The 17,228-nt window shown below is 31.0% G+C and overlaps 7 protein-coding genes across 7 annotated transcripts; 3 read left to right on the top strand and 4 right to left on the bottom strand.

Moving 5' to 3' along the window:
• Positions 1 to 548: 548 nt before the first annotated feature.
• SCDLUD_000122 (uncharacterized protein) lies at positions 549 to 3,728 on the top strand (the record flags this gene model as incomplete). The annotated part of the gene is made up of 1 exon (XM_046078768.1): positions 549 to 3,728. One exon carries the CDS (start codon positions 549 to 551, stop codon positions 3,726 to 3,728), a length of 3,180 nt encoding a protein of 1,059 aa, XP_045936471.1.
• Positions 3,729 to 4,260: 532 nt separating this feature from the next.
• On the top strand, positions 4,261 to 4,845 carry MIX23 (Mix23p; the record flags this gene model as incomplete). Its single annotated transcript, XM_046078769.1, has 1 exon — positions 4,261 to 4,845. The coding sequence occupies one exon, from the start codon at positions 4,261 to 4,263 to the stop codon at positions 4,843 to 4,845; it is 585 nt and encodes a 194-aa protein (XP_045936470.1).
• Positions 4,846 to 5,044: 199 nt separating this feature from the next.
• On the bottom strand, positions 5,045 to 6,661 carry HTS1 (histidine--tRNA ligase; the record flags this gene model as incomplete). Its single annotated transcript, XM_046078770.1, has 1 exon — positions 5,045 to 6,661. One exon carries the CDS (start codon positions 6,659 to 6,661, stop codon positions 5,045 to 5,047), a length of 1,617 nt encoding a protein of 538 aa, XP_045936469.1.
• A 585-nt stretch (positions 6,662 to 7,246) lies between these two features.
• On the bottom strand, positions 7,247 to 8,608 carry AIM24 (Aim24p; the record flags this gene model as incomplete). Its single annotated transcript, XM_046078771.1, has 1 exon — positions 7,247 to 8,608. One exon carries the CDS (start codon positions 8,606 to 8,608, stop codon positions 7,247 to 7,249), a length of 1,362 nt encoding a protein of 453 aa, XP_045936468.1.
• A 555-nt stretch (positions 8,609 to 9,163) lies between these two features.
• OPT1 (oligopeptide transporter OPT1) lies at positions 9,164 to 11,662 on the bottom strand (the record flags this gene model as incomplete). Its single annotated transcript, XM_046081472.1, has 2 exons — positions 9,164 to 10,089; positions 10,240 to 11,662. The coding sequence occupies 2 exons, from the start codon at positions 11,660 to 11,662 to the stop codon at positions 9,164 to 9,166; spliced, it is 2,349 nt and encodes a 782-aa protein (XP_045936467.1).
• A 1,993-nt stretch (positions 11,663 to 13,655) lies between these two features.
• Positions 13,656 to 14,285, top strand: SCDLUD_000117 (DsbA family protein; the record flags this gene model as incomplete). The annotated part of the gene is made up of 1 exon (XM_046076720.1): positions 13,656 to 14,285. One exon carries the CDS (start codon positions 13,656 to 13,658, stop codon positions 14,283 to 14,285), a length of 630 nt encoding a protein of 209 aa, XP_045936466.1.
• Positions 14,286 to 14,365: 80 nt separating this feature from the next.
• On the bottom strand, positions 14,366 to 15,979 carry ARP7 (Arp7p; the record flags this gene model as incomplete). The annotated part of the gene is made up of 1 exon (XM_046078772.1): positions 14,366 to 15,979. One exon carries the CDS (start codon positions 15,977 to 15,979, stop codon positions 14,366 to 14,368), a length of 1,614 nt encoding a protein of 537 aa, XP_045936465.1.
• Between the last annotated feature and the right edge of the window lie 1,249 nt (positions 15,980 to 17,228).

Raw genomic sequence — 17,228 nt, 5'->3', positions numbered from 1 at the left:
ACTTTATATTGTATATTTTCTTGGCCTATTTATTTCGATGGGTGTACCACATTGTAATATCTCTTTTTTTTATTTCTTTTTTTATTTTTTCATCTTTTCTTCGCTTCTACTTTCTAAAAAAAAAAAAAAAAAAAAAAAAAACTTCTTGGTGCCTTTCCAATAAATGAAAAGTTATTTGATTGGGGGGGTGCTTTATGTTACCCGCCCTCTCTTCGTTTACAAATGAGTAAAATTAAGATATTATTTCATATAACTCAACAATAATAATAACGTTTTTCTCTCCCCCTTTTGGGATAAGACCCTACAATTATTTCTTTAATTAAAAAAAAGAAAAAGTAAAGGGAAAAGGGAAAAGGAAAAGGAACAAAAAAACTTCATATTCTCCTAGCAATTGAGATTGGTCTAATCACTTATTTCATCCGTATTATTCTTCTCGTCTCTTCTGTTACTGTTCAATTTTTCTTTTTTTTTTTATTATCAGGGTAGTTTAGAATCAAAAAAAAAAAAACAGAAAGCAAAAGCTAGATTACAATCACAATATAGAAAGAATGTTTAAAAAACATAAATTAAAATTATCATTGAAATCACTAAAATCCTCAGATTCATCCTCATCATCTAAAAAAAATGAGAAAGCTGGTGCTGCGGTTTCAACTTCAAAATCATCCGCTAGAGAGTCTTCCAATAGCTTGTCATCCAAAATGAAAATACCAACAAATAATATAAGCCTGCCACTGACGGGTAATAGTAATACCATTAATTCTAAAATGTTGGATATCAATGAAGTGTGTAGGTATGGTCTAAATGGAAAAATTACTGCAATGGGATATGATCAAAATCAAAGTTTATTGGCCTTGGCTACGGATACATCAGAAATTCATGTTTATGGCAAACAGCAAGTTGAGGTTGTTTTCACATTTGAAAATGATGGTGGTTATATCAAAGATATTAGATTTATTAAGGGTATTTATTTGGTTTGTTTAGATTCTAAAGATACTGTTATTGTCTTATCTTTGTACTCACAAAAGTTGTTAGCATCATTTTTCGTTCCAGGAAAGGTCAGTTCCATGGACACTGATCCAACATTAGATTGGGTCTTACTTGGATTACAGAGTGGGAATGTTTTGATTTATGATGTTGATAGAGATTGTATATCACAAGTGAGGGTAATTAATTTGCAAAAAGATCAATTTTTCCCGAAGGAGAAGTCATCGGAAGTGGTTTCACTTCAATGGAACCCTAGAAATTATGGTCAAATTTTGATATCCTACGATAAAACAACAGTTATCTACTCTTTGTTAGAGGAAAAGGTAAAGCAACATTTTATTTATCAGCTACCCGCTTACGCACCGGGTGGAGATGGTCAAATGTTATCCACTCCAAGATACCCTAAAATAAAACAGTCTTTGTTTCATCCAAATGGGCTACACGTACTAACCGTTCATGAAGATAACTCCTTGTGTTTTTGGGATGCCAATAGTGGTAAGTTACTTTTGGCTAGGTCCTTGTACGACGTTGATGTTAATGTTCCTGCGCCTAATACTGCAGATATAGGTGGAGTGGGTCTAGCGCATTCACCTATTAAACAAGTTTCCTGGATTTGTAAGAAAAACCCAGAATATACATCTTTGTTAATTGCAGGTGGGGACGTTAACGGTAGCAGTAGTTCCAACGGCTCTGGTTGTCATTCTTTGACTATGCTTGATTTGGGAGGTACGCCGTTGTATTCTATGACCACTTATGATAAAATGAAAGATTATTATTCAAATCCTAAAGATCAAAGGATTTTCCCAATCCCCAATTCCAGCAGTATAGTAAATTTTATTTGTTTGTCGAGAGCTTCTCCATTTTTTGCTGGTAATCATGATCCAGGTGTTATCTTAGTTTTGTTAGAAGATGGGGAAATTGAAAGCATGCTGTACCCTACAGGTTCTATAATCTACAAGGCATCTATTTTACCGCAAAGCATATCTTGGGTCCGTCCATTTGCCACTATAATGACCGGTTGTTGTGTTCCTAACAAAGCATGGTTAGGAATGATGTCATCGATTTACAACAAAGATTCGATTTTGAAAGGAGGTGATCCTGCAAAGAAAGATTTGAGAGTCCACGAATTAAGATCAGCTTTGGCCACTGGGCATGTAAATGGTTCTGTCAGGATATGGGATGCCTCTTATGGCGAATTGGATGAGAGTTCCGTGTTTGACGTTAATATATCACAAGTGTTGAATAGAGCAGATGTTAATGTGACAAATATATCATTTGCTCCGGAAACATGTGAGTTGGCTATTGGTTGTAAGGGTGGGGATGTGGTTTTGTACAAATTTGATGAAAATAAGTTTTATGATCCTAGTGGCGCCAATCAAATGAATATAGCTTTTAAAAGGTTTACTATAAATAAATCTAATCCTGCTGTTTTGGTGGATGTAAGGGATAGGGCACCAAGTACTTTAAAGGAAGGTTTTGTACCCATTTCAGTTATCCATGCAAGTGCAGGGGAAATTACTACAGTGAAAAACAGTGAGATTGGCTTTGTTTGTGTTGGTTATGAAAACGGTATCATATTAGTTGTGGATAGAAGAGGACCTGCAGTTATCTTAAATGAAAACATTAAAAAATTTAGTATGACTGCCACTACAATAACCTCGGTCCAATTCACCATTATGCAGTACGGTGATGAAAATTATTCCAGTATATTAATGTTGTGTGGTACTGACTCTGGAGAAATATTGGCCTTCAAAATATTACCTGATTCAAATGGGAGGTTTTCTGTCAAATACCATTCTTCAGCTAAATGTGTCAGTCGTGGAGCAATTCATGATATAACTTGTTACTCGAAGAATGGCATTAAATGCTTAAATTCATCGTTTGAGTTAATGAAACAGTTACCCACTGGTGTATTGTACCCAGGTGTCTGTTATGTCTCAGGGGGCAATGAAATTGCTACCTTTATTCCCGGTATGCATAAGCCTCTCAATAGGAAGAGTTTAAGGGCACCAATTATTTCGTCTAACATTGCTACGCTACCATTTGTAAACAGTAAGGGGCAGAATGATAAATGTAATGTATGTATTGTATTAACATTTGATCATGTGCTTACTGTTTTTAGTACACCAGAGTTAAAGGAAATCAAAAGATTATCCTTGAAAATATTGACCCAAAGTAAGTATGTTGGAGATTCATTTGTATTATCAAATGGTGATATCATTTTGAGGGTAAGTCAAACAGAAGCTCGGTTAATAAGTATATTGGCTAAAATCCGTCTTGGCTCCAAAAAAAATAATGATGAAAGAGATAAACTATACAATGCACTAATACCAATTCCCTATAGGCCACAATACAATTCTTTACAGTGGGCTCGTGGAGATATTAATGTCAGAAGAGAGGACTTGGATCTATTATTGGGTGGTGACTCTAGACCCAAATCAAAATATGAAGAAAGTATAATAGCGAATGGTAGTTACGAAACAAAGGCAAAATTTGATTCTAAAAATAAGAAAGGCCCGAATTATGAACAATTTTCCTATGAACCTCCAGTTAGGCGTAATGGTGCGGTGACCGGAGTTGGTTATTCGGATCGCATTGCTCGTATGATGGAAAACGGTTACGATACAATGGAAAGCACGATTGATCAATATGCCACTGTTGCTGGTGATTCTTTAAACCAAGCATTTGAAGATACTGGAAATAGTTTGTTAAAGGGGGCATTCAAATCCAAATTCGGCATTTAAGAAATTTTATAGTTTGGTTTTATTTATTTTTTTTTTTTTTTTTTTTGTTAGAATATATTATTAGTTGAATGCGTGTTTATTTATAGATGTTATTTTTTAGTAATTATTCTATTTGCCTGTGAATCTTTTTTTTTTTCTTTTTATTTTTAGAGAAAATATAAAATAGAAATACATTAGCCATTGTAATATGGGAAGAACTTTTAATTAGTTTATTTTTTATCTTGCTTATTTTTGTGTTATTATTTGTAGTTGAATTGTTCATCCCAAGATTAATTTTCTTATATATTTAACAAACGACCGAAAAAAAAAAAAAAAAAAAAAAAAAAAAAAGTAAAAAAAGTATTAAAAAATTAAAAAAAAAGTAAAAAAAGTATTAAAAAATTAAAAAAAAAGTAAAAAAAAAAAAAAAAAAACTTTACTCCAACTGTACTTATTCGTGTTTTTGCAAAAAATGTAAATTAATAGTTATAAGCCGCACATTTGAGTAAAATATACTGGTTATTCAACTGTATAAAGAAAATACATAATAAAAATGGCATCTAATTCATTGAAGGTAGAACTCCCTGATTATTTAAATTCAGATGATTATTCAGAAGCTTTTTTGTACAATAACTTAACCATTACAAAAAAAGATTGTGTCAATCCTGTATTATTAGGATCTTTCTTCAGATTTTTAAGACGGTATAGTGATGATGTAATTGAACAAAGGGTAAATGATAGTATCACACCAAAATCCTCTTCGAAATTAGTACATTGTGATAATTTTATCAAATCACAGTTATACCCTAATTGGAACATTAGAGATAATGTCATAAGTTATTGCTCAAACTATGCAACTAGCTTGAAGAGAGAATTAGATACAACTTGCTCTGAAAATTCAGAGTCGGCCTCGCCACCTGTAACAGAGACTAGGATTGATCCATACGCAGCAATTGATTACAAAAATGCGAAAACCATGAGATACAACGATTATAACTCTGTGGTAAATTGGGTTGAAAACCAGAAAGAAATAGAAAAAATTCTGCGTAAAAGATCAGTCAATGTCTTACTTAATAATTGTGGACAAGCTAGTTATCTAGATGACTTTACAAAATCATATAGGAACAACATCAAATAGACATACATAAATTGTTTTATATGTCTAGATAAGAGTTTGTAAATAGTATCAAGTGATGTAATAATTTATTTGCTATAAATTTGTTAATACCTTTCAGAGTTATATATTTCTATTACACATTGTAATAAACCGATAGTGCATAAAATAAAATAAAATAAAATAAAAAAAAAAAAAAAGCACTATCCGTTTATCCGTTTCTTTACCTTAATCCTTGCAATAATTTTTGGATTTCATCAACACCATCTTCATGAACTTGAGATAATTTTTCACTAACGACCTTAACAACATCATCGATTGGTATAACTTCACCATCATCATGAGCAAATTCTGGGCCTAATCTCTTAACCCGTAATTTGCCTTGTAAATACTCTTCTTTGCCCAATATGACAGCAAGCGGACAGCCACTTTTTTCTGCAGCATCAAATTGTTTCCTTGGGTTGGCCTTAGCTTTGTACAAATATTCGGTTTCAATTCCTGCATTCCACAATTTTTTAGCAATTTGCATTCTTTCTGGTAAATAACCATTCCAGTCTTTACCGCCTCCGAAAGCCATAATAAATACTTGGGTAGAAGTTGATCTAATATTAGCAGCTAATTCCTGTCTTTGTTTAACTAAGGAAAAAATTCTTTCAACACCAAAGGAGACACCAACACATGGTATTTGAGCAGATTTCTTGCCGGAAGCTTCAGAAAACATATTGACTAGATTATCATAACGACCACCAGCAACTATAGAGCCAACACCAACATATGCAGAGACATCCTCTTCATCTGCAGTTTCACCCTTCTTAACGTTCTTTTTTGCCTTCTCCTTTAATTCAGCGGCGTCTTTTGGTGGAGCAGAAGCAGAAGTAACGGTTTCATAGATCAGACCTGTATAATAATCTAAACCTCTAGCTAAAGACAAATCAAAAGAAATGAATCTCTCAATACCAAAAGCTTTAACATATGAAATTAAAATTGCAATTTCTTCCAACCCTTGTTTAGCCTTTTCATTGCTTGAAATAGATTCATCTTTTGATAAAATATCGTAGACCTCTTCCAAAGTACCGTTTAATTTCACATATTCGCCGATTTTATCAGCGGTTTCTTCTGTTTGGTTCTTTTCAACTGTAATTTCCTTTCTAACAACTTCCCATGGTGATTTATCTAGTTTATCGACAGCAGAAGAAATCTTACGAACATCTTCATCTTTAACACCTGCTATTTGAAAAATACCATCTAGGATTTTTCTGTGGTTTAATTTAATTTTAAAGTCATGGATACCCAATTTAGTTAAACCCTCAACTAAAATAGATAAACATTCAGAATCTGGAACCATTGGGTCATAATTACCGGCAATGTCAAAATCACATTGGTAGAATTCTCTCATTCTTCCCTTGGTCATGGCAGGTTGATCTCTTCTGTAAACTTTGGCGATGTGATATCTCTTAATTTTTTCGATATTGTTCATAGCAACAAACCTAGCAAATGGGACAGTTAAATCATAACGTAAAGAAGTCAATTCACCACCTTGGTCTTCCAAGTTGTAAATCAATTTAGAATCTTCACCATATTTACCGGCTAAAATTTCTCTTAATTCGAACACTGGAGTATCGATGGTAACACCACCATGACGTTTAAATATACTGGACAACGTAGAGAAAATGGCTTCTCTAATTACCATATCTTTATCTGCCCAATCTTTGGTACCCTTTGGTGTTTTCAAACTAACTTGTAATTTAGATTTAGAAGACTTTTTATGAGATTGATGTTGCTTCTTAACATTTGCAGTTTGTGCGTTAGCAGCAGTTGCAGGATTTTTTTGTTCAGACATTTTACGTATACTTATTTTAACGCTTTTATTACTGGTGAACAGTTGTTTGGCTAAGGAGGTTTTTAAAGCCTTGAACATTTAAGATAAAATAACTAATAATTAGTTCTTTAGAATTTTTAAAAATTTGACTTTGTTAATGAAGGTGTGAAAAAAAAGTTTTCATTTACTTCTAGAAAAAAATTTTTTTTTTTTTTTTTCTTTTAATAAAAATTATGTCCAAAAAATTATTCATTATTTTTTTTTCATTTTTTTTTTATTTTTTTTTTATTCTTTAGAAAGCAAGTCCGAAATGCCTGTATCCCAGATTTAAAATACCGAAGCTGCGCACGAAAATTAATTACACAGCTTGTAATGCGTATTAATACTGGCTGTTTTCCCATTCGACAAAAAAATAATTTTCAAAAAAAAAAATCAACGCTCTCTAAAGAATTAGTCATACACATGCTAAAGAACAGCCTTAAAATTAAACTTCATTATGAACTTTTGATAAGTTTAACGATATTAATAATAAAATATAACATACATACTTAATGAATTTGTTTACATATATGGAATATATTTGGTACAACTTTATATTTACGCGGACTAATGTTTTTTTAGAGACTGCTTTATTTTCTCAATGGATTCATCAAAGTTTGGAGTAGATTGGAAATGGACATTACCATTCTTATCAAAAGTAGCATAGCTTAGATAATTCTTACTGTCTTTGATTTTAGACTCTGATGAAGAGGAAAAAGATAATTCGTTTAATGCTGATGCTGGTAGAATAGATTTCCTTTGATTGCTATCAATTAAATCATCTAGCAATCTGCTATTTAATCCATTGCTTTGAATTAAAATAGTTCTTGGTCCTCTTAGTTTGCAATACTGAACACCGTTAAGATTCCCCCATAATGATAGGTTCCCATTCAGAAATTGATAATAATAATAAGTGATAAAGGTTGATATGTTGGAAATACCATTTTTACTAATCTCAATGAAATCTTTCAAACCAAACTCACGGTCTAATGTCTGCTGCTTAATTGTGACCTTAACTTCGTCTTTTGTTTTTGCAATAGTTGAATTTCTATCGAAAATTCTTCCAAGAAAAGTTCTCTTGTCGTTTTCAAGTTTATTACCTGAGGAAACGCCTTCTTTTTGTTTTGAAAAAACAAAGGGATGCACATTTTTTTGTAAATCTGAAATACTAGCACCACTAAGACCCAATAAATTATCTACTCTAACTAAGATTTCTTCGTCTGGTGAACTCAATTCAATGGAATATATAGATGATCCTTTACCATTCAAAATAACATTACCACGACCATTTAATTGGTGAAACTTTTTAAATAGAGTTTTAAAACTGAACTTGGGAGTGATGTTTAGGGAAGAATTATCTTCAAATACCAAAATGGATTGACTGCCTCCAAAAATAAACCAATCTTTAGATCCATCTAGTTGTAAACCTGCTAGTGAGCCACCTTGAGATGAGCTTACTAGTAATTTCAAACGAGTATCTTCATAGTCAGATGATGCTTGCCTATTTTCATCAGATATATTGCCAAAGTTTGTTGTTGTTATAATTTTTTGATAAATTGGCATTGAATTTTGCCATAAAAATAAATTTTTCCAAGGTTGGACCCACCTGGTGCTCATGGAAGTTGTATTAGCAGTATTTTTGCTATTTTGCTTGTCAAATATGGAAATCAAATGTTTACGTTTAATATATAATGGTACACTTGATGGTAAGCTAATTAGCGCCATTGTAGGTGGGCTGCCTAATATTTTAAATTCTGTAGTTGAACCATCATTGTCATGGGGTAAGGGAGTTTCAGTATTGATAATATTATTAGTACTTATATTTAATTCTGCCTGAGTGGGTATGATGGTAGTTGGAGTAGGTTTAAGAAAAGAGATGGATCTTTTCCAAATATTTGTGAATGATGATGATGGTGGTGTTGAAGGCATGTGATGTTATTTGCAGCCAGTTAATATTGTTGATCAAACTGTTTGTATGTAGCAGTATATTGGAAGAAGAGAAGTTCGATAAAGAAAAAAGAAAAAAAAAAAAAAAAAAAAAAAAAGGGAAAGTCTTAAGGATAGAAATTTATATATTTATATATATTTTTTTTGTTTGTTTATTTGTTGTTATAATAACGTATAATTGGATTGCTTTATTATAATATGTAAACAAGGACCGGGTAAAAGTGGAATAATTTTAGAGCAAAAGCTAATTGGCTAGAGCATTCTGCCAACTAAGTTACAATCAAATTTCGTCATAAAAAAGTTAAAAACATCTAAATATATAAACCTAACAAACCTAATATAATCTTACATAATAATCATTGGGAAAGAATCAAAAAAAGAAAAAGAAAAAAAAAAAATAAAAATAAAAATTGCTGTTTACCAATCTTTGTGATATTCTATTTGGTATATTCCTTCACATTAACGTCCAAGTTTCATCACGTTTTTGTCATGCTGATTAGCCCTAATTCCATTTTCCAATATATATATATATATACGCTACCACCATTTATTATATCCAAAGGTTTCCCCTTCTTTTAAAGTATAATACTTTTTATAATCATTGTCATAAGTATTTTTCCAAACTTCGTTCCCCCACCAGTTAAGTTTCCCTCCTGGATACTGTACACATAGGAAAATAACTACAACAGCTATAGCTACACCAGATTCAACACCACTGCCCAAAACGAAATTGTATTTGCTAAACCATCTAGGCCATTTAGTTCTAATAAATTTTAATGAAGCACTAATAGCGAAAAATAACGAGTAATTATAAGGGGTACTTGGAGGGATATTGCCTGGTCCAGTGAAAAAAATAGGTGTGTGAATTTTATTAATAAATTCAGATTTGGGAAATATTTTTGACTTTTGTACAAAAAATACAAGTAAAGGCAATAGTAATCCAATTAGGAAAAACCATAATAAGGGATTGTAAATTCTACCAGGGCTGAATAAATATTTTGGTAGTGACCAAATAATCGATGCATTGAAAATGGTCCTGCCATTAGAACATGTAAAACCATCAGATTGTGTTGAAGAACACAAGTCTTTAATGTTAGATCTCATCCACTCTTGGATTCCAACATTTACCAAACCACTGATTATAGTGGCATAGATTTGTACACAGAAAATTAATTTTGGTGGTACTTTCATATAAATTGCTAATTTCAAATCTCTACTTAATCCTAAGCCTTGTCTCATAACAATGAAACCATATAATTTAAACATTACATTGGCCATAGGCTTTAAAGGAAGCATATAACCACAAACCAATTCAGTTATGATGTTTAAACCTATATGCTGATTAGTCAATGCCTCTAAAATCCCTTGTGGGATAAAATTAACAAAGGATATTAATAATGCAATAACAAAAGCCCAAGCGGGAAAATCAATAACGTGTCTCCAGCCGCAAACAGTCGCAAAACCTAAACCCAACATAACTATTTGTAGTACTAGATACCACCAATCAGGGCATTCTTGATATTTGTTCAAGTAATATCTTAAATGTACATCTCTACCACCATAATGTTTGTCTTTTCATTTGCGATATATGTCTTTTCCATGATATAGACCACAATGAACAAATATCGCAATGACCGCGGCAAAATTTAAAGCATAGGTCAATAAATAAGAAAATGGAACAAAAAGAGGTGAATACTGCTTATATTTTTCAAAATTAATAGAGTAGTCTGAGTTGATAATTTTGGTAACATTGTATTTTGCCTGTGTATTGTCATATGTAGAACCAGATATAACGGGCATGTACTTGGCGTACCACGTGTTCGTAAAATATAGAATGGGTAATATCATTCCAAAAAAAAACAAAACGGAAGCATAAGTGTTACAACTTACCCAAAATGGAGTAGCAAAAACTGATCCTGACATTGCTTGGGATGCCTGTGTATAATCAAAAGATATTGGAAGTAGCCCTAAACCACTTTGCGTGCCAAAAAGCGTATTGGCAATAAAATTGTATCTAGTCTTCTTTCCCCATAATATAAAATTAAAATAACTTAAGCCTGTAAATAAAAACCCAGGAACCCAATACCAAACAAAGCTTACAGTGAAAACAATAGCCAAAAATCTGTATCGAGATAGTTTCCAACCGTTGACTACTTCATTATCGATTTTCTTAGAATGTAAAGCTTGGAATAGTGAAACTGAAATCAAAGTTTGAGGCCAAATGCAACTTGCTGGATAAACAACCCATCTTCTAGTTAATCCAGCGGCACCATATCCTAACATCTGCGAAGTCCAGACCACCAATAACTGGTATCCTGCATTTAAATTTTTAATATTATAAAAATTAGTTTGCGCAATCAAAATGTTCATGGCATACGCTGTAGACGCGGTCAAAGCTACAGCAATAGTAACGACCGCATGCTCCTTTTTAGTAAAGGGTCCTGGGTTAAGTTTAAAAAAATTGTTGAAAGCAGTATTTTTGGAGTGAAAGGACCAATCTGGCAACAGAGATAATAATTTACCCACGGGGAAACAAACTACCTGAGCAACAAGAAAATCTATACTTAGGGTTGGATATCTTAAAGAAAAAAATTGGTTAACACCAGCGAAAACAACTACAAATATAGTGACTAAAAACCAAGTCCTCCAATGATTCAGTGTGGTATCGGCTTCATCATCATAGTTAGGGACTGAACTTCTAACTTCTGGAAATGGTGAGTTAGGTAATAAAGATGGATCCCCCTCCCAAATAGTTTCATCAGATTCATCAAGGTCGTCCCCAAAAGATGAAAAAGAATCAATTTCACTAATTATTTGTTGTTGGTCCTGTATTTTATCATTTTTAATACTACCTTCCAAGTCCTCTTTGCCTACATTCTCAGCGCTGAAATTCCTAACCATTTCCAAACCCAATTGTAAATCAGTGGACAATCTTTCGTTGTGATATTCTGTGTTTTCTTGTTCGTCCTCTGAACTACTAGGTTGTACGGTGATTTTAGTTTGAGTGAGGTCTTTTTTTGAATTAGTTTCAAACATTATTTCTTGGTTATAATTAACGTCTATTTCTCCCTTCTCGGATTAAGAAAGGATTGTGTGCCAATGTCGGTGAAGAAAGTGTCTAATGGTTGTACTATATAACTTTTTTTTTTTTGTATTTATTCTACTTATTTTGTTTTCATCTATATTTTTTACACACGAAATTTAACATTGGCAAGTGACTGAAAAAAAGAAAAAATAAATAAATATTTTAAGACATTAATATGATCAAAGAAGCAATATATATATGTGCTAATTGATTCTATTTTTTCTTATTTTTCATGGTCATTTTTTTTTTCTATTTTTGTTTTTTGTTTTTTTTTTTTTGCTCTCTTCAGATGTTTTAATCAGAGAAGGAGGGAAATAAATAGATTATTAAAATTAAGATTATTATTAGTAGTAGTGGTAATGGTTGTGGTGGTGGTGGTGGTGGTTTTATTTACAGATGATATGATAAATATTGTACAAATTCGGAGATTAAAATAGTATTATTACAGTTGGCATCCACAAAGATATGTTTTATATGAAAGACAAATATTTATCACTTATGATTAAACCTAAGAAAATCAAGCAAAAACACTGCTAGTAATTGATATGAATAGATTATTCATTTATTTATTTTTCCTTCTTTAAACGACGGTAATTTTGGTTTATTTGAATTTAACACTTTTTTTTTTTTTTTTTTTTATTTTTTTGCATCGCCTTTTATCACAGTTTTTTTTTTAAAGAAATAAAAAGCGGCTAAGTATTTATCGCACACAACTCATTCCAATGGCATTTTTACTATACAGAGAAGATGTGGGTATTTCTGATTAAGTCATTTGCTGATTCAAAGCTATTTTAAAGAAAAGCCATTGTTTCCACACTTTTTAAGTGGATTGTATTATTTTCTTACTTGCTTTGTTCCTATCTTAAATCCCTACAAAATATTCTTTATATATATTAACTACTACCAATCTAACTTTATTTCTTAGTTTTCAATTAAATAATTAAACTTTATCTTCTATAATTACAGGGATAATTGTTTATCAATCTCCGCTTTGTTTATGGGTGAGATAGTGTTTAGAATTATTATATCCCCGTGAAAGAATAACTTAATATCTAGTCGCACTTAATTATACGAATCTTCTTATCTATATCTATTATCTATTCCTATTTTATCGTCGATTCCATTATTTCATACTGATTTTATCATTTATTCTATTAAATAATTATTACATTTTTAATTGTTAGCAATTGTTCAATATCATTATTTCTAGGAATTGATAATTGTGATAATAAGTATATCTTTATTTGCAAATATATGTACGTAGATATTTAGTTGCTATATTCCAATACTGTTCGCAATAGTACCAGGTATTATATAGTAGGCTCATATCTCAGCAAGATGTTATTTATGGTTTAAAATGGTACCATAGTCTGCAAGCTATGTTATTGCAACCAAGAAAAAAACTTGGGTCGTTATTCGAAGCACTTACTTTTTGTCAATAACTTAAACCTTTGTTTGTTTTGTATATATATGGGGATTAATCTTAAATAAACTATGAAAGTTATCCATATCATGTATCCACAAAATGCCACACTTTTTATTTTGTGGAACTTATTTATAATGTTGATTTTAAGTTTTTTTTTTTTTTTTTTTTCTCTTTTAGACCACAAACAAAAAGAAACAAAAAGACACAAAAATAAAATAAAGTCCGATAACCCACAATTATTTTGTCCGTTCACACCCCCCTCTTCCCCTCTCCCGTGCACCACGTCCCTTAAAATGCTAATTACTAAAAAGACAAACTAAATTATTATAATCCCTTACGTAATATATAATATATATTGCATTTTGCTTGTTTATTTATTTATTCCAACAAAAGATAATTCAGGGGCGTTATATTTATATATATATATATATATATATATATATATATAATCAAGAAGTTAAAACAAATATTAAATTGAAAAATTAGAATTGAAAAATTAGTAAAAACATACACCAGGAATGTCTTCTGTTAGATCTACCGTTTTAAAAGCTCATACTTTAACACTAAATGCAACAAAAACTGCCACATCAGGTACTGCGCCTAACACAATTGAATTATATTTAGATTATGCTTGTCTCTTCTCTGCCAAAATATTTGACAGATGGTTCAACAATCTAGAGGATAATCCAGTTGTTCAAAACAATCCAAATTTACAATTCAAATTTGTTCATGTTATTCAGCCATGGCATCCTTTTTCAACCTTAATACATGAAGTTGCTATCATAGTTGCAATCTATAAGCCAGACCAATTTTGGAAATATTCCAAACAATTGTTCAAAGATTATTCCAAATTTTGGAGGGATTCAATGATTGTTAATAAATCATTCAGCCAATTATACGAAGAATTGGCTAATCATGCTTTTGAACATGTTGAAGGCTTAGACAAAGATTTCATATTGTCTAAATTAGTTATTTCTAAAGGTAAGGATGGTATTGTTGAAAAACAAGTTAAATACTTTACTAGATACCACAGACAAAACGGCGTACATGTTACACCAACCGTAGCTGTTAATGGGGTTATTGTTCCCTCTATTGAAAGCAGTACTGATTTGTCAACTGTGGATCAATTAGTTAGACAGCAATTGTGATATTTATTTGTCTATTTAGTTATTTGTTTATTTAATTACTTATTTAATTGCTTGTTTTTAAATATACACATATATATTAATCATATACTATTTTCATTCATTGGATAGTGCCAATCCCCTAATTCCCATATTTGTGGCAAATTACCCATTACACACCCACCTATCCAACTTTGAAGTTGTCTATCTATGGTAATTGGGTTTGCAAAAGTGCTCAATTTATATTGAGGATAAATAAGACTTATTTCATTAATAATTCTTTGTTCTAAGCCTGGTATTAAGGAACTTCCACCGATAATCAATATGTTACTCAATAAGGAACTAATAACCTGTTCAGGCTTAATTCCAGAGGCCTTATTTATAGCGGCAGAAGTGGTATTAGTAGTAGTAATATTTGCACCGGTGATATTGGCAGTGGTAGAACCCTGTTCTTCTTCATTGTTAATATTGCTAAGTGTGTTCTTAATAGCGGTTTGTATGACTGAAATAAGACCAGTATATTGTAACAAATTATTAGCAGTACTGGGAATATTAGTAGTAACCACATTATTAACTTTACTAAAGTTAGTATTATTAACTGTATCTCTTTCAATATTTTCTTTTTCGACCGCACCTGGTGTTGAAGAAGGGTATTTGCCTGTAATAGTGTCAAAAATAGGGTCATTGGTAATTTTAGGATTAAATAATAATTCACTTAGTTGATTAAGTTCCAAATCTGTAAATTTCAGCGTAACTTTATTTCTATATAGAAAATTATTATAATTAGTGTTAATGACATCTTCCTTTGCTGTCTCGTCAGCATTAACCATATCGACGTCGTTATCCTCTGTATTGTTGTTGTTATTAGTAGTAGTAGTAGTAGTAGTAGTAACGAGATCATTATTTTTTGGGCCACTAGTATCATTGACATTATCAGCGGTTGCCTTCTCCAATGGGAACGGTTGGATATTTAACATCATCATTTTAAAATCTTTAATCCATGTCCAGGAATTTTTCCAAAGATCAAAACTACTTTCATCATTAATAATACCATCAGTGCCCTGTAGAAGCTTTTCTTTTACCATTTTAGATATTTGGTAATCTAAGAAATTGCCTGCTATCTTACTCTTACAAATATTAGTAATAGAACCATCTATAATGGAAGTAGCTATTACATTTTTAGCTCCAATGTCGATAACCAATGAACTACTTCTACCTAAACTTAAGGAAACACCCAAAGGTTCAGCAATTAGTTGAACACAAGGGACTTTGAGTTCTAATAAAACGGTAGTATATAATTTCTGTTTTATTAAAGGCGGTAAATGTGGTGGTATAGTTAATATTAATGGGATTTCTTGAGGGTCTATTTTCAAGTGTTTACTATAAATATATTCCAACAATTTAATTAGGGCTTTCCAATTGTATTTATAATCATCATCACCATTAGAATTATCACTTATAATATTAAAGATTTGTTTATTAGTATTAAGTTTATCCGTATTTGCTGTTGATAATAATTCATATAAACCAAAACACAATTCACCCTCGGTAGTAACGGTGTAGTTGGTTGGGATTATACATTGAGGCAACTCCTGATTACTAAATCCTGCAATTACACAATAGGAACCTAAATGAATAACTACAGAAATAACAGTGTAAGTGTCTAATGTAGTATTATCGTTGCCAGTAGAAGTATTTATTACAGGTGTTAGGGACATAATTGATGTAGATGGTTAGCTGTGTTGATGAGTCTAAAGGTTCTTACTTGTTTTGTTTTGTTTTTCGTTTTTCGTTTTTCGTTTTTTTTGTTTTTTTTTGTTTTTTTTTTTTATTTAATTTAAAATAAGTTTACAATTTTTTTTTCTAGTTGTTACCCGGTTATTTAAAAATATATCGTTTGTTTATTTTTAAATATTTAGATATATTTTATATCTTGTTGGAATTTCTTTACCTAAACATTTAAAATTGTGTATTACAAAATAAACAAAAAAATAAATTATACATTAAGAGGTATCATTTCTTTCTCTCTATAAACTTACATAAAACAACACGTATTTAAACGCTAGCTTTTTTAATTCACATTTCTATAAATAGTTTCCACAAAACAAATATTATCGTTTGTTATGCTTTAATTCAACAAATTATTACTAGACTAAGAGGACATACTAACTTTATGGACAAGAAATAATTAAAAAAAAAAAAAAAAAAAAAAAAAAAATAATACATAACATAAATAATACTAATGTGTGTGTGTAGAAAGCACCTTGTCCCTTTGTGGATATATATATATATATATATAGATATACACTGTTTTCTAAGATCAAAAATTTGCTAACATTGCTGTATAATGGACTAAAAGATGATTATAAGAATTGACTTCTTTGCTCCCCTTTTTATATAAATATTTTTTATTTTTTATTTTTTATTATCGGATCCAACCGTGGGAGTATTACCCGGCTCATACGTACTTAGTCTCTTTATATATACACGTTTTTATACATTCAAATTATTATTACCAAGATTTCTCTCTCTTGCCGCTGCTACCTTGGCTTCATCATCTCTAACAAAAAGAAACTGCACTTTATACGGTCTTAAAACATATACCCCCCCCCTCCGTTATCAACAATAATAAAATGATTCAATTTGTCCAACTGGGCGTTTCATTAGTTTTGTGTTGTATGGTAAAAATAATACAAACTTATCTATTTTCATAGACAAATGTAAATAAAACAAATTAAGTAATATTTCCGTCGGAGGTTAATATCCGTTGCGCCTATTTTTAAATTGGTTAAAAATAATAAACGGTGGAAATATCACTCCATACGAAATTTAATAATAATTTTTATCAAAATATTACCATTATTATCTTTATCGTTTTCTTTTGGCTTTCAGACTTAGATATAATAAAAGTTGACCAGCAAAAGAGCAAGATAAATAAAGTTTTTGCTGAATGGTGTAGTGAGCAAA

Source organism: Saccharomycodes ludwigii, chromosome I (assembly GCF_020623625.1).
Source record: "Saccharomycodes ludwigii strain NBRC 1722 chromosome I, whole genome shotgun sequence".
NCBI classification, from domain to species: domain Eukaryota; kingdom Fungi; phylum Ascomycota; class Saccharomycetes; order Saccharomycodales; family Saccharomycodaceae; genus Saccharomycodes; species Saccharomycodes ludwigii.
Note: the sequence above shows the minus strand (reverse complement) of the source record. Positions and strands in the feature narration are given on the sequence as shown.